Source organism: Ovis aries, chromosome 3, assembly GCF_016772045.2.
Source record: "Ovis aries strain OAR_USU_Benz2616 breed Rambouillet chromosome 3, ARS-UI_Ramb_v3.0, whole genome shotgun sequence".
Classification (NCBI taxonomy): domain Eukaryota; kingdom Metazoa; phylum Chordata; class Mammalia; order Artiodactyla; family Bovidae; genus Ovis; species Ovis aries.
In genome coordinates, this window is record NC_056056.1 from 196,198,254 (window position 1) to 196,222,761 (window position 24,508).

Genomic DNA, 24,508 nt, shown 5'->3' on the forward strand with positions numbered 1-24,508 from the left:
TAGGTAAATTTAAGAGAGAAAAAAAGCCATTTCTTTCTGGTTGACTTTTATACAAAATTCAAGACAACAGATGCTTTCAACTAGGTTGACAGTATCTCTTTATAGCTGTAATTTCTTTATGGTATGCATGATACACAGCCAACTATCAGTTATCTCATACACTTTAAAAAATACACCAAACAATGATAAATAAATACTCAAAATTACTTAGATTAGAAAAAGTATGACAATGTTAAAGTTCTAACATAGATAAAAAGTGGTGATTCAAATATTTTTGCATTAAAAAAAGGGAAGAAGATCACACTCATTAAAAGCACCAAATTACTGAACCAGTGAAATTTCAAGATTAAGACAATAACAGATATATTTAGAAAACATTTTTGTTATGAGTAAATTCTAATTCATGTTTTAATTATAAATTAAAATAATTATAGTTAGATAAACAATCCAAACTTACCTCATTTTTGTACTTAACTGTTGAGAAAGGCTTTGATCCTATCATACCTATTAAAAAAAATGTAAACTATAACTACTTAACACTAAACATACCTTCTTAAATCTATAGAAAAAAGGAACAATTCCATTTCAACAAAGGCTTTAGTTTCTAACCCCCCGTTTATTAACGTTTTCTGAATTTAAAACCCATTACACTGCTATACAGTAGAAATTAACAAATAAAGCCACTATACTTCAATAAAATAAATTTAAAAACTCATTACCTTAAAAATACAAACTGAAATATCTAATTTAAACGACAGTACAGGCAAATGGGTTTTCTCAAATACAATTGGTTTAAGTATGATTTGATACAATCTTTTAGGAGGGCAATTGGGCTGTGCCTATCAAAATGAAAAACATAAACTTATTTCTCATTTTCTAGAATCCATTAGTACTAGCATGTGTGTTTATCATGTACACAGTAATGTTCATTATATCAAAGAAAAAAAAAAAAACCCTCAACCAACCCACCAACAACCTACTGGAAGCAACCTACTGAAAAAAATACACTGTTCATCAACAGTGAAATTGATAAATTACAGTTTACCTATACAATGCGTTTTTACACAGGTGTTACTATACTGTGTTGTTAAGGAGAAAAAAGCATACCGATGAAAAACAGCACTTTCTATTGTGGGGAAAAAACTACTCAAACCAAAATATTGTGTGTGTTTATAATTACAGACACAAAACAATGATTTATTTTTGTCTGAGTGTGGCTGGGAGAACTTTTGCTTTCTATATTACATATAAACTTGGGTACTAATTCATTATTACAAAGTACCTGTTTCCTAATGCCAAAAATCTAGTAAAATAACAGGAGAAATCCAATTCTGCATGTCATTCCACTTCGATATAATAATATGGTCAATTAGTGCAGAATAAAAGACGAAACTAATGTACCTGTTTCCGAAGTGCCTCTCTGCTGCTTGTGCTTACTCAGTCCTTCCATGACATCCTGAATTCTCCAGAGTTCTTTCTGAATTTGTGCACGCTGAATTCCTGCTGATTCAGTCTATCCGTAAAAATGGGTAGACCACACATGAGGGCGGCGAGAGGGAGAGAAATCATGAGATACAGCTATAAATTCCACTAATTACATATCTAAACAATGAGAACCACAGTGGATTACGTTTGAGACTATTTAATATAATCTGTGTGTCCTTCTCAGTTTTGCAATGTCGATGATAAAAGAAATAAAGCAGAGAAAGAAAAATTTAATATTTCAGACCTACATGGTACACTATTTCACATTTTTTCAATAAGCATTGTGTTGCATTATTTACAATCGGGAAGGAATACTGACTACATGGGACTAAAAATGGGGAACTTCCCCTAAACCAAAACCAACAAAACAATACAAAAACACAACAGAACAGAAACTCACCAACCTCAAATTAAACAAAACATTTTTAGGGGGAAAAAAAGGAAAGTATTTTAGCTTCCTAAGTTCTAGAACATAGAGAAATGCCAAAAAAGAAAGGGCAATTTACAGAATATATTTTGAAGAGTTTTGACTGATAGAGTTAGAAAGAATTTTCAGGACAAATTTTGTTTGCCATTTTATTATTGCCATTTTTATTCCAACCTAAAGTTGTATCTACTTCTTTTTACCTCTAATAACCCATTTCATGACCTTAGGCCAAATACTCTAATTGAAGCCAAAATAAGATAATATTGGTAAGATTCTAACAAAACTCTATGACTCATTGATAAATAGTAAAACAATAAATATAATTTTTAGGACTATAACTTAAAAAGAAACAGGTAATAAGTACGAAAATTGTCATGATTATGCTAGCCCTGAAATGTGAATACCAGTAAAGCCTTGTGAGAGGGAATATAAACCGCACAAATCAGACAATTGCACATACAGAATATGTATTATTTTTGCAATAATTTAAAATAATACATATTTCTGTGTATCTGAAAGGGGTTTAATGAAAACCTCATTTTTATTTTATTTTGCACTTCTCTGGTTCCTAGTCACACTGACCAACTTTTCAAACACTTGTTAGCAAACTGTGTTAAGTTTTCTATCAATTAAAACTATTCACGTTCTTTGTCTATTTTGCTAATGCATTTCTGTTTCTCCAAACCAAAATGAAAACGTTTTCCGCAAATCTAATTAAGTAACTTGTTGAATTTTTAGAGGTTCAAGATACTTCTTCCTAGTATGTCGTTTTCCAAGTTTCCTATGTGGTTTTCATTGTTTACTCATGTATTTAACAAATAATTAAATATGTTTTATATATAGTATGTTTTATTTGCCTGGTTCTATTCTAAGTGCTTAAAAAAAAAAATGAACACATTTAACCATCATAATAATCCAACAGGGCTAGATACTAGTATTATTTTTATTTTACTGAGTGGAAACTGAGGCATATGTAACTGGCCTAAGGTTATACGTGCAACGCTGCTTCTCATAAGATTTGCCTCCTAGTTTTTCATTTTTTAAAAAAATGTCTAAATGCTTGTGATCTTTATTATACCTTAAAATATAGAACCATTTTGTGATTTTCTTTTCTGGAAATTTGGTTGGAATAGAATTATGCTTATGGGAACAATTTTCATCCTGATAAGGTTGAATCAGGTCATCGACAACACAGTATAACTATTAATACGTCTCCATTTATTCAGGTCTTCTCTCACGTCCTATACTAATTAAATATTCATGTGCTCAGTCGTGGCCAGCTCTTTGCGACCCCATGGACTATAGCTTGCCGGGCTCCTCTGTCCACAGAATTTTACAGGCAAGAATACTGGAGTGGGTTGCCATTTCCTTCTCCTAAATTTCCGTGAACCTTTTTTATTAGGTTAATCAAGACTACAAACTGCTTTGGTTCACAGCTTCTTTTCTATGGCCTATGGCCTAAAAATTAACTTTATACTCTTACTCTTAAGGGGTTATTAAAAATCCCAAGTACCAAAGATTTTGTGGCAGAGTGTATATACTTGTAACATCTAAAGTCTTTAATATCTGGCCTTTTACAGATAAAGTTTACTGATCCCTTGAGTTATATTTTAGATATTTACCATTTTTTTAATATTGCATTTAGTAACTTCAGTGTACAAAACAGACGTCACAACCACACCTGGATACTTAAATTTAGATAATTAAAAATTCCTAGCAACACTGCAAATGCCCAAGAACTACACTAGCAACACTGATGGGCCTAAAAACTACATGTGGTTTAGTGATTCTATTTTGGATAGCATGCATAGAAGACAGGTGACTTTCTATGTCAACCTTACTATCTATTTATTATACTGAATTGTTCAGTCCACTGGGATTCCAATGCAAATGATTAAATTTACGTAGGGTCACAAGTATGAAGTGACTTTATTATTTTTTCAAACATATATAATCTCCATTCCCCAGGGTAATATTTTAAGACAGCTATTATTATTGTCAGTTTACAGACAAGAAAACAAACACCTGGACCTTGGCTCCCTATCTACCTACACACAAAATTAGATTATGCCAAAAGTTGCCACATCTTCCCCTATTCTAATTAATATAGCAGTCAAGATAATGGGCTAAAACAGTTTGATAAAAGAGAGGGATTTAAAATAGAATAGATAAAATAATTTGATACTTCAATGGCAAGTGACAGCGAGGAGCACAGAACACCCTGGGGCTCACTATGTCCTCGACAGGATAAAGAGCTTTTAGACAATGAGGGCTGGGCTATTTTGTGACACAGTAAGATTCCTATCATTGAAAGTATCGAAATCCAGATGTTAGGTAGCTAATTATGCAACAAATGCTGAAGCTGTGAGTGAATCCAACAAGATGGATTGCACAGTACCAGTCAAAGCCAGTTAGAACAAAGTAAACTTATTATAATTCTGTACCTGAACTTCACCGAGGCGATCCAGCTGCTCTTGCATCTGGTTCCTGGTAACAGTTACGTCGTACTCTAACTTATCATATTCTCTCCACGCTCGTTCCAGTTCCTAAAATCAAAGGGCTTTAATTACTTTCACGGAGAAAATGTGCTGGTGTGTTATCACTCTTGTAATCAATAATGGGCAAAGTACAACATGTTATAACTCATTTCCCTTTTTTTCCTCTCATTTAGCTCAATTTAAGAAGAATGCTGAGCAACTGAATTATTTATTATTATGCTGCTGTATTCAAATTTCACTTAAAAAAATCAAAAACAAACAAAAATAACCCTCAAAGAACTCAAACAAACACACTTTATATTATTTATTCATTCATGACGTCAAAATACTCAGCTGATTGTAGGATCTGAAGAGGTTTATTTGGAGAAAATATGTTATTTTATTCATGATAATACATTAATTTTTTCTTGAAAGTGGTTTCTTAAAATGCACAAGAGGCATAAGTAAAATATTTTCTTATCTGTCGTGATTAACATTTGTCCAGAAATAAAAACAATAATAGGCTGTATTTTTAGCATGTCAAATTTTCAATAACACGGGAAGCTTGACATGAATTTACTTAGAATAAAAATACAGTCATGTAATGACTTCCTTTCTTGGGCTCCAAAATCAATGAAAATGGTTACTGCAGCCACAAAATTAAAAGACACTTGCTCCTTGGAAGAGAAGCTATGACAAACCTAGATAGCATTCTGAAAAGCAGAGACATCACTTTGCCGACAAAGGTCCATATAGTCAAAGCTATGTGATGGCTTTTCCAGTACTCATGTATTGATGTGAGAGTGGACCAAAATGTAGGCTGAGCACCAAAGAATTGATGCTTTTTGAACTGTGGTGCTGGAAGACTCTTTAGAGTCCTTTGGACTGCAAGGAGATCAAACCAATCAATCCTAAAGGAAAAGTGAAGTTGTCAGTCGTGGCCGACTCTTTGTGACCCCATGGACTATAGCCCACCAGGCTCCTCGTCCATGGATTCTTCAGGCGAGAATACTGGAGTGGGTTGTCATTTCCTTCTCCAGAGGATCTTCCCAACCCTGGGATTGAACCAGGGTCTCCCGCCTTGCAAGCAGATGTTTTAACCTCTGAGCCACCAGGGAAGCTCCAATCCTAAAGGAAGTAAACCATGAATATTCATTGGAACGACTGAAGCTGAAGCTGCTATACTTCAGCTACCTGATTCGAAGAGCTAATTCACTGGAAAAGACCCAGATGCTGGGAAAGATTGAAGGCAGGAGGAGAAGGGGTCGACAGAGGATGAGATGGTTGGATGACATCACCGACTTGATGGCCATAAGTTTGAGCAAACTCTGGGAGATAGTGCAGGTCAGAGATGCCTGGTGTGCTGCAGTCCATAAGGTCACAGAGAGTTGGACACAACTTAGGAACTGAACAACAACAAATGAACGTAGTTCAGCTAACTAATATAGTGAATCCTGCTTGTAGAGAGACTTGACAGAGGTACTACCCACCTATACTTTTCTTCTTTGGGGAAAAGAAAACTATCTCTAAACCTCAAATCAGAGAGAAAACTTTCATACTTAACCACATGTCATCTATTTAATACAGAATAATTCTACAAGTGCTCACAATACGTTGTCAGGGAGAATAAAATGAGGGTAACAGACTCATCATCCTAAAAGATGATGCTGTGAAAGTACAGTTCAATTCAGTTCAGTTGCTCAGTCGTATCCAACTCTGTGACCCCATGAACCACAGCATGCCAGGCCTCTCTGTCCATCAACAACTCCTGGAGTTCACCCAAACTCATGTCCATTGAGTCAGTGATGCCATCCAACCATCTCATCCTCTGTTGTCCCCTTCTCCCAAGGTCAATCTTTCACAGCATCAGGGTCTCTTCAAATGAGTCACTTCTTCGCATCAGGTGGCCAAAGTATTGGAGTTTCAGCTTCAACATCAGTCCTTCCAATGAACACCCAGGACTGATCTCCTTTAGGATGACCTGGTTGGATCTCCTTGCAGTCCAAGGGACTCTCAAGTTTTTTTCCTACACCACAGTTCAAAAGCATCAATTCTTCAGTGCTCAGCTTTCATTATACTTGAACTCTCACATCCATACATGACTACTGGAAAAGCCATAGTGTTGACTAGACGGACCTTTATTGACAAAGTAATGTCTCTGGTTTTTAATATGTTGTCTAGGTTGGTCATAACTTTCCTTCCAAGGAGTAAGTGTCTTTTCATTCCATGGCTTCAATCACCATCTGCAGTGATTTTGGAGCCTAAAAAAATAAAGTCAGGCACTGTTTCCACTGTTTCCCCATCTATTTGCCATGAAGTGATGGGACCGGATGCCATGATATGAACAAAGCTAGTAGAGGTGATGGAATTCCAGTTGAGCTATTTCAAATCCTAAAAGATGCTGCTGTGAAAGTGCTGTCAGCAAATTTAGAAAACTCAGCAGTGGCCACAGGACTGGAAATGGTCAGTTTTCATCGCAATCCCAAAGAAAGGCAATGCAAAAGAATGCTTAAACTACCTCACAATTGCACTCATCTCACACACTAGCAAAGTAATGCTCAAAATTCTCCAAGCCAGGCTTCAGCAATACATGAACTGTGAATTTACAGATGTTCATGCTGGTTTTAGAAAAGGCAGAGGAACCAGAGACCAAATTGCCAACATCCGATAGATCACTGAAAAAGCAAGAAAGTTCCAGAAAAACATCTATTTCTGCTTTACTGACTATGCCAAAGCCTTTGACTGTGTGGATCACAACTGTGGAAAATTCTGAAAGAGACTGGAATACCAGACTACCTGACCTGCCTCTTGAGAAACCTATATATAGGTCAGGAAGCAACAGTTAGAACTGGACATGGAACAACAGACTGGTTCCAAATAGGAAAAGGAGTATGTCAAGGCTGTATATTGTCATCCTTCTTATTTAACTTCTATGCAGAGTACATCATGAGAAACGCTGGGCTGGATAAAGCACAAGCTGGAATCAAGATTGCTAGTAGAAATATCAATAACCTCAGATATGGAGATGACACCACCCTTATGGCAGAAAGTGAAGAAGAACTAAAGAGCCTCTTGATGAACATGAAAGAGGAGAGTGAAAAAGTTGGCTTAAAGCTCAACATTCAGAAAACTAAGATCATGGCATCTGGTCCCATCAATTCATGGCAAACAGATGAAGAAACAGTGGCAGACTTTATTGTTTTGGGCTCCAGAATCACTGTAGATGGTGACTGCAGCCATGAAATGAAAAGACGCTTACTCCTTGGAAGGAAAGTTATGACCAACCTAGACAACATATTAAAAACCAGAGACATTACTTTGTCAACAAAGGTCCATCTAGTCAACACAGTGGTCATGCATGGATGTGAGAGTTGGACTGTGAAGAAAGCTGAGTGCTGAAGAATTGATGCTTTTGACCTGTGGTGTTGGAGAAGACTCTTGAGAGTCCCTTGGACTGCAAGGAGATCCAACAGTCCATCCTAAAGGAGATCAGTCTGGGGTGTTCATTGGAAGGACTGGTGTTGAAGCCGAAACTCCAATACTTTGGCCACCTGATGCGAAGAGCTGACTCATTGGAAGAGACCCTGATGCTGGGAAAGGTTGAGGGCAGGAGGAGACGGGGAAGACAGAGGATGAGATGGTTGGATGGCATCTGACTCAATGGACATGTGTTTGGGTAACCTCCGGGAGTTGGTGATGGACAGGGAGGCCTGGCGCGCTGCAGTCCATGGGGCTGCAAAGAGTCAGACACAACTAAGCAACTGAACAGACTTAGTGGCAGTCCAGCAATGTAAGGAGATAGCATTGCCAGGCAGACAGAGAACCTCTTTTGTAGAAAAGTTCAGAGGGAGACCAAAGCTGCTGCGTGTGTGCTCAGACACTTAGTTGTGTCTGACTCTCTGCAACCCCGTGAACTGTAATCCATCAGGCTCCTCTGTTTATGGGATTCTCCAGGCAAGAATACTGGGGTGGGTTGCCATTTCCTCCTTCAGGGGATCTTCCTGACCCAGTGATTGAATTCGCATCTCCTGTGTCTCCTGCATTGGCAGGCAGATTCTTTACCACTGAGCCACCTTGGAAGCCCAAAGCTGCTACAGAGGCAACTAAATCCGAGAACATTTTAGGATGGTGGGGAATTCTTGTCCTTCACATAAAAAGCAGAGATCTACAGGCAGCCTACTTTCCTAATATTCTAGGGGTGAGGTAACACAATATAGCTTGAATTTCCCTAACCTGGAGAGTCCTGCCGTTCCACTGTACCAGCACCATTATCCTGCTGTACCTGTTTCTGCCCTTCCCTCTGGGCTCCTTCAGCATGATTACATGTGAGTAGTAACACAAGTCAATGGGAAGCAGCCAGCAACAGGACAGTACTGGCCCCATACCAGTCCTTCCAACACCTGGCCAAGCATTTCATTAAAGAGTTTAGTGGCTTATCCGAGTACAAGGTTAAAATCTTTATATGTGACATTAGCATTTTTTGTCAAGAAGATAATATCTAAGTACACTAAGGCAATTAAAAGGGGTGATGAGTTGCACATATACAATTATCTTAAAATCACAGGCGCAAGTCAGGAAACACAGCAGTGCTTTCAATAAAGACCTGGACTTTTCAAGCCATATAGTTAAGAGGATGAGATAAATCCTGTGATTTAGAACCACATGGATGAACTTCATAATATTAAGAGAAGCCAAATAGTATATCCTATATGGTTATACTTTAACAAAGTCCAAGACAGGCAAACCTAATATATAGTTGAAAAGTCAGGTAGTCACTTTTTTGGGGGAGGAGGCAGTCATGGAGAAGAAAGCATCCCATTAAAATGCAATGCCTTGATAAGGATGTTGGCCATGTCTGTGCGGTTAATCTGTGTATTTTTCTGAAAATATTCTACTCTAACAAAGGTTTAAAAACAAAGCGCACGTGCCTATGTGGACTTGCTGCAAGGATGGCAGAAAACTTTTTAAAATTTGACTCAGTCTAAGTTTATGGCATGCAACAAGTAAATTGTAATAGTGGTTACTTCTTTATAGTCTATACTGAGATAAGATTTGGCTACTGTAGGAGGAAAAAAACCCAAAGTTTCAGTAGGTCTGCAACATTCAGAGGCAATGAAACCCCAGACTATCAATAAGAGATGAAAGAGAATTTTAATATGTAACTACAGAGCCACAGCAGCAACATATTGCGAGCTTTATTAAGAAGGGTTTAAGACTGATGATTCATTTCCAAGTTTTTAATATAATAAGAACTTTCCTTTCCTTGTCCAGAACCAATGGCAATTTATAACAAAATTTACCCATGGGGATAATTATACAATACGATACACACGAACAGCCGAGTCATTAAGCTGGGAAAGACTGAGCGCAAGAGAGGAAGGAGGCGACAGAGGATGAGATGCTTGGATGGTATCACTGACACAAAGGACACGAGTTTGAGCAAACTCCAGGAAACAGTGAAGGACAGGGAAGCCCGGCATGCTTCAGTTCATGGGGTTGCAAAAGGTTGGACATGACTTAGCAACTGAACAACAAAAAAATTAGCTTCTTAAGCTCCAACAATTCTTCATGTTTAAATATTACAGATTAATGTCCACAACTACACCTTGGAAAATTAAAATACTGCAGTACTTAAATCTGGCTTCCCTGGTAGCTCAGCAATCCACCTGCAATGCAGGAGTTGTGGGTTCAATCCCTGGGTTAGGAAGATCCTCTGTAGAAGGAAATGGCACATGGAAGGAAAATCCCATGGACAGACGGGGCTGACAAGCTACAGTCCATGGGGTTGCAAAAGAGTCGGACCTGACTCGGCGACTTAAATTTACCATTATGTTTCAGTGATTAGGCACAAAAAATACTAATTTTGGCTATTACTACCCAATGATAACAATTCTGTCAACTGGGTATCAGAACTAGTTGATTTTTGAGATTAATCAAAATAAAGTTAATGTAATTTCAGTTTTACCTTCACGATGTAGAGATCTGTTGGCATAGATATTAACAATGTGTTTAGAATTTGAATATTTTAAAAATAATATTTTAAATGATTTTATACTTGCCTTAGTATATAACTGCATCAGAGATAAAAATCACTACTTACTAAACACATAACATATCTTATTATACTATCTAATAATAACTAGTATATTGGCTTTTTTAAACCTAAAAAGATGTTACAAGAGACAAATTCAAACTATATAAAGTGAGGTTCAACTAAATCAGGTAGTTACGGAGCTACCTTAATTTTAAATATCTAGTTTATGATAACAATTAGTCATTTTACCTTTTTGGCTACTTTAATCTTTAACTTACTGGCTAGTTATAATCTTCAACTCATATTTAGTTTCTCCTCTAATCTTCTCTTTGAAACAAAATAACATTCTATCTCAAAGAAAATGGTTGCTTTTTATTGTACAAATTGAAGATATAATGAATTTTTCTAATAATAAAAGTAGAACAGAACACAAGAAAAGATCTAATATGCTCCCCCTTTGTTAGCAGTTAATCCTCCTCAGATATGTACAAGGGAAATTTCCAAATATAAACAAATGTAGCCAACAAGCACCCAAATGCAAAAGTTATCAATACATGATCAATCTGGTTTCATCTATAGAATCCATTTTCCATCCCCATGGGATCATTTCAAAGCAAGTACCAGAGATTATATGGTTTCATTTATAAACACCTCAGAAAAGAAACAAAAATGAAAAAGATAACAGAAAAATTCTAATGAATTTTAATAACTAATATGCTTCCCTGTTGGCTCAGATGGTAAAGAATCTGCCCGCAATGCAGGAGACCTGGGTTCAAGCCCTGGGTTGGGAAAATCCCCTGGAGAAGGGAATGGCTACCCACTCCAGTATCCTTGCCTGGAAAATCCCTTGGACAGAGGAGCCTGAAGGGCTACATACAGTCCACAGGTTCTCAAAGAGTCAGACACAACTGAGCGATTGAGCACACACATGTATTACTTTAAAAATATATTTTTAAAGTTATTTTCTTTATCTTTAGCTCTGTTGGCTCTTCATGGCTGTGCGGCTTTCTCCAGCTGCGGCCGGCAGGGGCTGCTCTATAGTGGTGGTGCTCGGGCTTCTCACTGTCCTGGTTTCTCTTGCTGCAGAACACAAGCCCTAGAGCAAGGGCTCAGAGCTCTGGAATCTTCCCAGACCAGAGACTGAACCTGTGTCCCCTGCATTGGCAGGCATATTCTTGACCACTGGACCACCAGGGAAGTCCTAAAAAATATTTTAAACTGTAACAATCTCCTTGTCTATTCCTTTGCTACTTATTTGTTGAAGACAATGGGTCACTTGTTCTATAGAATTTCTCCCATGTTAGATTCTGTTAACTGAATTCTTGTGGTATTGCTTAGCTTGTGCTTCTGTTTTCTATTTTCCTATAAACTCGTAGTTAGATGCTGAGGTTTGCTGAGATTCAGACTTGATTTTTGATTCCCCCAACCTCACGAGTGTTGCTGGGTACTTTCCATTGCAGCATTTCAGGAGGTTTATCACCCCTGGCTGCCTCTGTTTCTAGGATGGTGTATTACGTCATGAAACAACCAGTGTATTTAAAAATCATCATGAAATCTTTCAAAGTGTATTTCATGACAATCCATGTATGTCAATAGATTCGTTAAAAAAAAAAATCACATTTTGCTATAATTCTCAGCAGCTCTGTGTGATATGGAGAATGAGAAGATGAAGATTTCAAGTGCACGCTTCTCTTCAAGGTGGGTTATCTGTCCTCTTCCCCAGCCCGTTAAACTTTCTCCTTCTAGTCTAAAGTCTCCATCGACTTAAGTCCCTCCCATGCAGAATCTGGTCTAGAACGTAAATTTAAACTTACTGGAAGTCTCTACAAAATGCTCCTTCACTGTACCTCTGGGCAATCTCTCTCTCATTTTTCCATTTTTAACACAGTAGTAATATTACCCCTGTGAAAGGGTTCTTAAATGGCTTAACTATGTGTGAAAACACTTACAATGGAACCTGGCACCCAATAAACTGCTCCAGAAATATTCACAATGTTTACTACTATTCATATATTGGTCCTATTCTGCAGTGGATAAATGCATAAGCCATCTACTAGCATGATTCAGGATGACTGGCGGGCTTTATAGTTCTTTTAAGTTCCAACTTTATTTTTATTTATTTGTTCATGTATTTCTTTGGTGCCAAAACCCAGGATTGAACCATGGAATTTTGACTGCAAATGTTTGATTAAGAGAATCTAGATTTGATTCCATGTTCCAGAAAATACAAATTATGTAACTACAAAGAGTAAAGTGGAGTAGAAAATACAGAAGTCCAAGAATAAAAAAATCCTAGGGACTTCCCTGGTGGCCCAGGGGTTCAGACTTCACCTTCCACTGTAGGGGATGGGGGTTTGATCCCTGGTCAGGAAGCTAAAATCCCACATGCCTCAAGGCAAAAAAATCCAAACATAAAACAGAAGCAGTAATGTAACGAATTCAATAAATACTTTAAAAATGGTCCACACTGAAAAAAAAAATCTTAAAAGTCCTGGATTTAGGTGTTGATCTGTTTTTAATTGGTTATGTCACTTTGGAAGTCATTTAACCTCCATGAACCTGAGTTGCTACTTCATCTGTGCAGTGGAGGTAATGAGAATGAAAATAACATGGAGATAATTATTACAGCTATTTTGCATAGTATCTGCTTAAGGACCAAACCGGATAATATCTGTACGTAACACAGAAATACAAATATATTTTGCTACCATTACTGGATGAACCCTAAATTCTCATCTAAGGCATGTGAAGAGCATCTGCTTTACCTGGTTCCTTGAGCTGTCAGAAAGAATAAAGGCAACACTGCGAGTGAATAAAGCATCAGAATATTTCTTTTACAATCAGAGACGAAGCCTAAATGTAAACTTCCTGAAAAAGGTGACTGGAGCAGATGCTTAGCCCTCTGCTCACCTGATTTCAAGGCACCGTGGTCAACTCCACGTGTCCCAGTGTTGATGGTCAATCAACTAGGGCACTTTGGAAATGCCGGTGAATTAAGGACCCCGGGGCAACTGCGACCAAGGAGTGAGAGACAGCCCAGCCTCCCCACCTCTCAGTGGGAAATCTAGAAATATTTAGCTCATTTCCTCAGAGGGTCCCTACTAGTCCACAGTGGCGACCAACTCAGCAGTGAACCTCCGCTGGCTCTTCTCCCGGCCACTCCCCACACCCCGCCCCGACTCATTCTCCACACTTCCTCCATCACTTTCGTTTCCTGGAAACAGCTCCCAGGTCCTCATCCCGGGCTCTGCGTTCAGACAAAACCCAAACTAAGACAGCGACATGCTGACAATTTTCAAGGGATAACTGACTGTTACAATGATCCTTCCTACTAATTAGGCTTAGGTCAAAAAGGAGTCGAATAAAGTTAAAAAAAAATTAAAAACAAAGAAAAAAAGAAGCAGAGGCCAGGAGAGCACACAAAGACATCATGTGCTTTAAATTCAAAGCACACTCATGCATGAGTGTGTGTGTGTGTGTGTGTGTGTGTTGGATAGGATTTAGAGAGAAGAGACACTGCATCAAGAATTAAACACATAGGCAACACTGCTTTACATGTTTGGCATGTATTAAATCTTGGTTTTAATACCTCAGTGGCCGATCAGGTGAGAAGATCAAAGCTTTGCTCTAACATCATACCTTATATCTTTTATATCTCAGGACCTGGATTGGAACCAATGCCCCAAGATCAACTGTTAAAGAATCAGAGGAATCCTTTGGGATTCTTTTGGCAGAGATATAATTTAAGTATTGTCAACATCCAGTGAGTTCCAACCATTTATAGCCCTAAGCTACAAATATGAATATGTTTACTTAAAGGCACACATAACATAGTTTGTAGTCTATGCATTAAGACCTGTCTTAGAAGAACATATTGAGGGTTTATAAATGACCAGTGAATAATGCTGAAGGCGAAGGAAAAAAAAAATCCCAGCAAAGTGATCATATGCGGTAACAACCAGAAAGTGAGATACTCAAAAATGATTATTTCTTTGAACGTATCTGATAAACTTCCATCAGGACTGGAGGTATCTTGGGAGAGAGCCTACAGATGAGATTTAAGTTACGAAACCTATTTGGTAAGGGAAGAAATAACAGTTCAATTAAACACTATATATCTCTAAAACTTTTTATCACAGACACCAAATTGTGAAATAGTTTCCAACTTAATTTTGATTTGACTCAGACTGTCATACAAATTCCAAGCTTTTCGTTAACTTGGCACTGACAGCTTAACCCTTCTTTCCCTTCCTTATCTCGTATTTCCTACCTTCGATTCCAGCCAGCTACTCAGTTCTATTTCTTGCTTCTCCAAATATGCCCTTCACATTCTCATCTGTCAGCTATAATTCAGAGCATTTTGTCCTGTATGGGCTGCCCTTCACTTCACCTTTCTTCCAAATCCTACCCATCACTGATGCGCTAAGTGACTACTTCCTTGTAGATAACATTTCTTTATGACGATATTATAAAAAGCTATGTAGACCTAAGGCTTCAGGGTTATGTATAGAAGACCTGGAGTTGACCTCTAGGAGGCACTGCATTCAGTTGGCTTTATAACGCTGGGTAAGTCATTCAGTTCATTCATCACAGTTTTTTAATTTGGCTGCAGTGGGTCTTAGTTGTGTCATGCAGGATCTTTCGTTGTGGTGCAGGCTCACTTGCCCCGCGGAATGTGGGGTCTTAGTTCCTTGATCAGGGATTGAACCCACATCCCCTGCATTGTTCTGGACCGACAGTAAGTCCCCAATTTATCACATTTTTAATGCACATCCTATATTGCTGAATGCTAGAGTTACAAAGGTGAATAAGATATGGTTTTGATTTCAAGGAGATCACAACTGCAAGGATATAAATTCTTAAAATATCTATATATGCCAGTGTATAGTTAAGAAACTCAGATGAGATAATGGAAGTATCAGTATTTTTGTTTGTTTTAAAGAATGGTAAAACGCTTCAGTTGTGTCTGACTCTGTGTGACTCTATGGATCTTCACCTACCAGGCTCCTCTCTCCATGGGATTCTCCAGGCAAGAACACTGGAGTGGGTTGCCATTTCCTACTCCAGGGAGGGAATCTTCCTAACCCAGGGATCAAATCTGTATCTCCTGCACTGACAGGCAGGAATAATAGGTATATAAAATATAAAGTACTTAAGAGTCACAAAAACCAAGTTATGATTTATATAAAACCATGGTATATTCCTTTAAAAGTAGTTTGTGTTTGGAAAGTGAATTTAGTGTTTAGAATGGATGCCATGTTGAGAGTCTGGTAGCTTCCCAGCTAGGAAAGACCTCTCTTCGTTAAGTTATACTGTCTCAGGACTTTCTTCAAAGGTAGCTGCTCCCTAAACAGCCCACGGAAGGTACGCACAAGGGCGTGTTTGCAGTTTTCTGTAACAGATGGCTTTTTTCCCTTTCAAAGGGCTGCCTGGGCAGGTGCTCTTACTATGTTTAGAAATGAGTACGTCATAGGATCTAAAGCAGACTCTTTAAACTCATAAAACACTCAATTTATAAACTCTTAAGTAAGACTTTTAGATTTGGTAATCCCAGGAGACTCTTTATTATAAAGCAACTGGACTACGGGTTAAAGGTTCTGCTAATTATATTTCTTACTCAAAACTATCATCTAACCTTAGATCACACTGCAGCTGTAAAATGGTAATGCTGGCGGCTTCTTAAAAGCATTTCTCAGGAGCCTTTAATTGAAACGGCTGGTTCAATGAATCCAATTATCACCTTCCAAAAATTATTCTAACGTGACATTTATTTTCCTAACAGCAACAACTTTTAATGTTATAAAGAACTTTTCATCTTCATAATATATAAACAGGTGTGTTGACATTCCCTGTAAAACTATTTCACAAAGAACACAAGGTCCACTAATTAAAAAAACAAAGACCACCTTTTATTTTTGTTAGTCTTAATTAAGAGCAACAAATTAAAATTTTGTACTAATAAAGAAAAATCCCACAGAAAGCCCAATTAAAATGATATAAATTAAATAATAATAATAAAAAAAGAACAGCATACCATTCTGGTGTTTACTAGGAAGGAAACTCTGCTACTTACTGCAGTGGCTCGAGAGAGTTCACGACATGTGCTGAGCAGTCCGTTTTGTAAATCGTCCCTCTGAAGCACCACGGTCTGAATGGCTGCTGGGTTATCTGCATTCATTTCTATCTCTTGGCTGGCTGACAGCAAAGCTTGCTCAAGCGTGTACTATTATAATAAAAAAATGATTACACTTAATGTTCTGCATCATCGAATTAATTCTTTTCTACTTCAGTTATCAGTGTCCTGATAATCATCATATAAAGTAACATCAGTTGTAGATAATAAACATAATTGTCCTACTTTCTCCTTGTGGAGCTGCTGAAGTTTCTCCTCCAGAGCGTGTACCACTTTATCTTGCTCACACAGTCGGCTTAGCTTGGCCTAGGTTACAGAGAAGATGTCTTTTGTTAGCAGTTTTTAATTTTTCCTGTAATTGGATTTAGGCATAACAAAAAAAACCCCTCACATTTAAAACAGCCAAGGAATAGCTAATCAGGTCAATCTTTATTTCAATCAATAAAATAAAAATTAAAATATAGAATACAGAGATAGGACGCTTTAAAAAATGCATATAAAGTAAAAAAGCATTTTCCACCATACTATTTAACTTACACAATTCAAAATACTCTTAGTAACCAGGCAGTCTCCTATGACTTCAGCAAATCATTTTAATGGGGTTAAGATATTTTCTCTACAAACTGCTGGAGAGTTTAAGTAACTTATGCAATCCTTAATTAAAACACAGACTGGATTCTCTTTTTATATTTTTTAAAGTATGCTTTTATGTTCTTCAGAAAATATTGCCTCTAACTATAATAATACAAGTAAAAACATTGCTAATGGAGAAAAATAACTTTCAACAATTTTAATGTTTTAAATTCTTGATAATACCTCACTTTTTAAATTATAAAAACATGAGAGAGCACTTTAATAAGACTTCGGTCCTGCAATAAACCAGTTCATCACATATCTGAAAATAAAAACCCGGAACAAACAGTAAATATATCCCAAGTGTTACTGCATAATGACACAAGAAAGCAAGAAATTTGAGATTCTTTCCTTGTCATTTATCTATTAAAGTAACCACCTTATCTTTGTTAGAGAACACAACTCAAGCCACATCAGATGGGATGCATTGAAATGAGGAGGTACAGCTCAGTGGAATAAAACCAGCAGAAATGAGGGAAGAATGAGATATAAATAAGGATGTTACTGATGTAAAACATGATTAACAGCAGTAACAAAAGGATCCAGTGACAGAATTTCTACAGGTTGACACTTTCTCCAGATGACAAAGTTTTACTTTGTCTCTAATCCTTCATAATTTTATATCAGAAATACTCTTCACTTTCACAGCTGCTAACTATGGGGGTGGGGTGGGAAGACGACAAGTCAGGGAGTGAGGATTTAATTCAATCTAAGTGCAAAAGAAGAAAACGTTATTTATTTGATGTCATTTTGGAGGGCAGAACAGGAAGAGGAAATCTTTTTTGTCACGCTTATTTCCAGCGTTTTGGCAGAGCATTGATAATACACTGCTTGCTAATACTTACATCGATATCTACTTCTTCGGGTCTGTATTTGTATAATGTGCCTCTGCATTCATCCTGTGACAGCTATAAGGGAAAATGTCACACAGCAACTTTAAAAGTGATTAAAAATATACATTTACTTAGTCTATAGTTAACATTTTAATTCATATAACAACAACAGAAATGGGGTTTTTAATGATTCTATACTTTTAAAAAGTTTAGTTCAAACACAGATCATTACAAAAATAGAAAATTATTGAACATCAATACAATCAATATGCAAGATACGTAAGAATGATGTTAACTTGAGCTTGTCAGACAAAATAAGAAGCTGGTCAAATAAAATTATGCAGCACCTTATGTTTTCCATTTGCGAGACACACATTATTTTAATGAAAAAAATTGACAAATACAATCAGAGCAGCTGTACTGAATCAAATCTCGAATCAGGCATTATTTCAGCAGTCAAAAACCGTGCTTTCAACGGTATACACATAACCACACAACTGTGTATGTGTACATTCAGATGCCAACACATCTTTGTACAATTTTATTAACAAAACCTAGAACACATTGTATACATATACGTAATATATAAACACACATACACAGTATAGACTTATCTTGTTCCTCTGTCTTAAGAACTAAAAGAATGGAGGAAAAGGATGGGTTTAATCGAAAAGAGGAAAAGCACTCAGAATCTCTTAAAACTGAAAGTCTACAGTATAAATATGGACGGCCAAATTTCATAAAAAGTAAGGATGTGTTCATTGACACCGTCTGTTTTATTATATTGTAATGAATTTCTACTCATTGTATTCAAACATCCTATTTTCAGCTTCTTCCAAATATCTTTTGGTCAAGCCAATCCTTATTTCTGACTGTGCTAACCAAGATTTCAATAAGCCATTCCAGTCAGTTATACCATGGATTATATCATAGTGCCTCTGCAGGCAAAACTGACTGACTGCCTTCTACGGGGTTGCACAGAGTCGGACACGACTGAAGTGACTTAGCAGTAGCAGCAGCAGACAGTGTAAGAAAAACATAGCAGGAAAATGTAATTGGGGCTCAATGCATGTTCACAAAGTGGTATACTTTTTCTCAAAATGGGGACAGGGATAATGTATCCCAACTACATTCTAGATTGGAAAATTAAATTTCTCTACAAATGCGTAAGAATATAAAAGTTACAACTATATATGCCTTCTCTGTAAAAAACTGCTTAACAGGTATATCTCAAGAAGGCACTATTTAAACAATAGATAACTTTAAATGGGTCTAGGAATGTGGAAATCAGAAGATTAGAAAAGGTAATAAGCATTCCAAACATACAATAATCAATCCTGGTTTCCATGTTTCACTTCAAGACATTGCTTTCACGTACCTCATGCAAATGATTCTGTGACTACTTAAGGGGTATGCACAGTGACTATTAAACCATAGAACTTTCATAGAAAAGAACATCACATGAAAAATGAATTGAATGACAAAAGCCAGAATATTTATGCACTATTTTAAAATAAAGGCCACTGAATATGTCCTGCAAAGTGTCGACTGTCATTCTAAATAAAAGCACCTAGATCCAAGAAGAGTTTATACTTCTATCTAAAGAAAGTAGTGAAAAATAAGTTTTAAAATGCTTTCATCCATGACAAAAAAAAGTCAGAAACGCCAAAATCAGTATTTCTCATTTATAAAACATAAAAGATGTAAAGCCTTTAGCTGCTAAATGTCTACAAAGACTTTGCTTATTTAATATTTAAACGCCAAACAGCTTTACTAAACCATGGAATGTATAATTTGGGCATAAATAGTGCTATATCTAGATTAAAATGTGATTTGCATCTTATATCCCAAGTCAAAAGAGAAAAAGCCAAGTATTTAAAAAATGAAAACTCAGTAATTTATAACAAATATTTTGGATAATGGTATAACATTTTTATTTACAGAATCTCACTGCATTTTCATATGAGTTGGCAAATTATAAAAAGGAAAGATGTATATTGTGTACTTATAATTTTAGAATGCTATTTCCTGAAAACCATAGAAATAATAATACACACAAATTAGATTTATTTTGTTGTACCTGTGTTTTTGGTACCAACGAAGATTTATCTAAACCTTTTATCAACTTATTCAATAAAGATAACTGGATATCAACTAATAAAATCTTAAAATAATTAATCTTCCAATATGCATTTCTTTTGCCTGTCAGAAGAAAAGCATAAGAAAACAAGATGGTTCTTTAAACAATTAACTTTTTTTTTTTAAACTGGAGTACAGTAGATTAACTAAAAAATTAACCTTTAAGCATGGTCCATTTCCTATTACTGATTTTAATTACTGATGACTTTAAGAAAAGATGAATTTATTTATTTAAAATTTTTTTTAATTTGAAAAAAAAAAAATTTTTTTTAATTTGGCCACACCACAAGGCTTGAGGGATCTTAGTTTCCCAACCAGGGGCTGAAACTGAGTCATGGCAGTGAAACTGCTGAGTCCTAACCACTGGACCACCATGGAATTCTAGAATACAATTTATTTTTAAAAATTTCCATCTAGAATCAAAGAAGTTTACTATTTTGTTCTCCATATCAAAATCCTAGTAATAAGAAACATTAACTTCATGAATACTCTGATTAACTCAAGTTCTACATGAAATAATGTTTCATGGCAATATTTTTTATCATTTTTCAAACACATCTTTAGCAAGAAAGTTCTGAGTTTGAATACCGTTGTTTGAGGTACCTCTGCAACACTAGAAAAGTTAAGTGACAGGGGGTCACTTAAGTAATTAATTCAGTTTGAGAAGCGTATTATATAGACTTTACTGATTATATAAGGATATGCATTATATTTAGAAATTCAGAACTTTTTCATAGTATAGTATCATAATCTTTTAAAAAACTGGTTTGGCATTAAGTTAAACAAAATCACTTCTGCCAATTAAAACTGAACCTTCTACAGTATCCCTTTTAAGTATGTGAAATACATATATGTGTATATATATATCTTTTGAAGCATATGAATATATACATAAAAGACAAAAACAGATCCAAGGGGAAATATTTCGGTAAAATTAGACATGTCCTACAAAAACTCAAAAATGCTCTTAGGGCTATGCATGCATATTTGCTAATCAACCTGTATCTTTTAAAACAATTATCATGTGATTAATTTCACTGATATTAATTATGCTTTAAAAATTCTAGTACAAATTGTACTTGTGAAAGGAGACAGAATGATTACTAGAACCAGAGGAAGTTTTAAACTTGATGCTCACTTAACATTTGCTTTGATTCAGTTTTAGGTTCTTTTTATTTGACTAATTTTAAGAAAATTACTGGGACTTCCCTAGTGATACAGTGGTTAAGACTCCATGCTTCCACTGTAGAGGGTATGGATTCAATCCCATGTCAGGGAACTAAGATCTTGCATACTGAAAGGTGACCCCAAAAATTTAAAAAAAAAATACTGCTTAGGTAATTTCTCAGGTGTCCTCTTTCTTTTAGGAAAATGGAACACAGAGGGTCTCCTGAGAGAAAACCTGAAATGGCTATGACTCAGAATAATTGGTCATAAAACACTGTTATGCTATGTTGTGTCATGTGCCAGCTCTTGTGACGCTGCAGAATGTAGCTCGCAAGGCTCCTCTGTCCATGGGACTTGCCACGCAATACTAGAGTGGGCTCCCGTTTCCCTCTCTAGGGGATCTTCCTGACCCAGGGATCAAACCCGAGTCTCTTGTGTCTCCTGCACTGACACGTGGATTCTTTACCTCTGTGCCACCTGGGAAGCCCGTATTGCCACTTCATTTTCAGCTAAATTTCAGGAACCCATCAAGACAGCATTGCAATGCAATCCCAGAAAAGCAAACCATCACGTGTACAACGAAAATTTTCATAAAGATTTTCTTTCAATAATAACACTAGAAGGAAAATCTGGAGAAAAACAAGATGTAATTTCAATTCATAGAAGTCTATATAGACAGAGTTTAAGAAATGTGTCTGTCACTTTTATCTACCAATGATGCTCTGCCAATAATCAATCACTTTACTACCGGCTAGTTAAAGAAAAGAACTTTAGAATTAACCAAAGTTAATTCTAGAAACTAAAAAATCCCTAGATTGGACAGCACTGATAGTCAATATTGATTACCTGGCTGCCCATATTTCAAACTCAGGCATGGCTGCTGCTCTTAGACCTTCAGATCTTCCTGCTCTGTGCAATTTCAGGTTGTTTTTTTTTTTCTTTCAAGAATCAGTATGTGGAAATATGTGTATATAAATCTATTACTCTTTCAGTATTCAAGGTCAGTGATGCTATGGAAGACCAGTCTCAGATAACCTCCATGTTTTTGGAAAAACTCCAGGGAGAACTTCTAGTGCAGCTGAATGATTTCAATCAGCAATGAATTCTCCACCATCAGCCTTGATTACTGATCAATATAAAAAGAAAAATCAAACCAAACAGAAAATCTCAGCTCTTACTTATTGGAAATATACAAAATGTGAAAAACAAAAACACAACCTGTTAGAGTAAAAGGCCTTCGATCTCATGTCAGTCAGCATTTTACAAAATTAGAAACTGACAGCTTTGTGTGCTGAAAAGGTTATCAATTCCAGATCAAGTCCTAAGGTTCATTTCAAAAAGTGTGGCTTTTTGCAGTGAAGTAGCAAGGTTCTATAATCTCGTGACTTTAAGAATGGAGACTCCTTTTTCTTTTGAAGAGTAAAGCTGTTTAACTTTAAATATTTAATACTTTATCTCCTTGTTGCAAATTAAAAACTACGCTCGATCACATATTCTACATGTTTTGAAAACTGGGCTCAGAAATAGTGAGTCACCCTCCCGCCAACTGCTTCAGTCTCCCAGTTACAAGTTCCATCACACAGACCTCAAGGCGCCTTGAGGCAAACTGGAGACCTTTAAAGCCAGTGCAAGTTCAAGGTGCTTCTTTTTACCAGGTGCTTTTACATATTTCAATTAAAAGGTATATTCATTTTTCATGTTAGTTAATTTTCTTCCTCGGTATGATTTTTAAAGTATTGTGACAGGTCATAGGCCACAGTTAATTCAAGGGTGTTGAAGTGGAAGAAGCTAAGCTGATGTTGCAAAACACACAGCTAAGAACATTTAGACCATGAAACACGAAAAAGAAAAAAAAAATACTGGAGAGGAATGCGTAACATGACTTCTTTTGCAGATCTGCAGATTACCGAGGTCCTAAGTTCAAGCCAGCCAACGCCATGGCACATATTTTGAGTTAGGGAAGAGAATGGGGTAAGATATGCAGACCATGACGACTACAGAAGAGTGAAAAGAATACAGGGAGAAGTCACTCCCAGTATGGTAAGAAATGGTCATCTTTAGTTTTTACCATACCACAGTACAGAAACAAGCCTTAAATAACTTCCATACAAATATAAACTATTCCTAAAACACTGCGGGGGAGAGAGGTTGGGGAGCTTGCCCCTGAAAGGGAAAAAAGAAATTCTTTTTAAGTTTTCCCTAAAAATCAGTTACAATGCTTTAATCAAAAATTAATGGCAAGTTAGTAAAAAGTTTTTACACATGTACTGCAGACCTCCAAGTACATTTCAATCAAATACTCTGTACAAAAACTTCAAGAAAATGGCACACTTAATATTCAACAGCAAAATGTTCAGCAAAGCCATGCGAAGAACTGCAGCGTCTTGAAAAGCATGGATGAGTTGGGTTGTTGTTTTTATTTTTTTTTCCAAAGAGACAGAAACAAAAAATGGAATAAGAAAAAGACTAATGTTATGAGTAACTTTGAGGAGAAACCAAAACTGTCACTGAGGGGTTTTGCAGATGATAAAGCAGTATCATTCACTGTCCAAGACCTTACTTGCTGGTACAGTTGGGGTCTTAGCGCCGAGTTCTCAATCATTGTGTGAACCATGGTGATAATAGGTTCATTTTCTTTCATCTATTTCAAATCAGGAGGAGCATACAGCAAACATCAGTTTACAGCATAGCTAGATTTGAAAGACGACACTGTAAATATAGCCTCTACTTTAATATCTTCCTAAGAGTGCAGTTGTTTATATATTATCCCAAGGTTGTACAGAATCGATATAAGCCATTTCAAACAAGTATTAAAAGTTGTAAAATACTGCCAAAATTATAAAGGGCTTACTAACTGCAGTAAAGGCTTTATTTAATAAACATAACCAATATAGTCAATTAATGAATATCCTTATATACACTAGAACAGATGATAAAGCATTACGATTCAAAGGATAAACTAAAAGGCAACCACCTATAAACTTAAAAGGAAAAAAATGGCATAACTTAATTAGCTATTTAGTAAAAAGGCTTAAAATGATATTCAGTTCTTTATAAGGTTATTCAGAAAAAACTTAGCTCTCAACAAATAATACCTTCTCACTTAAACAATCACACGCTTTATTATTAATCTTGATAGACACTTATATATACTATACTTCAGATTATCTCAAAGTATAA

General features: G+C 36.4%; 1 protein-coding gene across 35 annotated transcripts in view; it reads right to left on the bottom strand.

Moving 5' to 3' along the window:
* The window catches only part of PLEKHA5 (pleckstrin homology domain containing A5), a 261,293-nt gene that overhangs the window by 21,989 nt on the left and 214,796 nt on the right, over positions 1-24,508 (bottom strand). For 19 of the 35 annotated variants that reach the window (XM_042247472.1, XM_042247469.1, XM_042247467.1 and 16 more), the window contains 6 exons: positions 18,035-18,097; positions 16,782-16,862; positions 16,497-16,646; positions 4,357-4,458; positions 1,402-1,513; positions 458-504 (listed from right to left, as the gene is read on the bottom strand). In XM_042247472.1, the coding sequence (XP_042103406.1) occupies positions 458-504; positions 1,402-1,513; positions 4,357-4,458; positions 16,497-16,646; positions 16,782-16,862; positions 18,035-18,097 (555 nt within the window). Of the gene's footprint in view, positions 1-457; positions 505-1,401; positions 1,514-4,356; positions 4,459-16,496; positions 16,647-16,781; positions 16,863-18,034; positions 18,098-18,621; positions 18,658-23,888; positions 23,970-24,508 lie in introns of all 35 variants that reach the window. The other 16 variants (XM_060413341.1, XM_042247466.1, XM_027967833.2 and 13 more) reach the window with 2 other exon arrangements.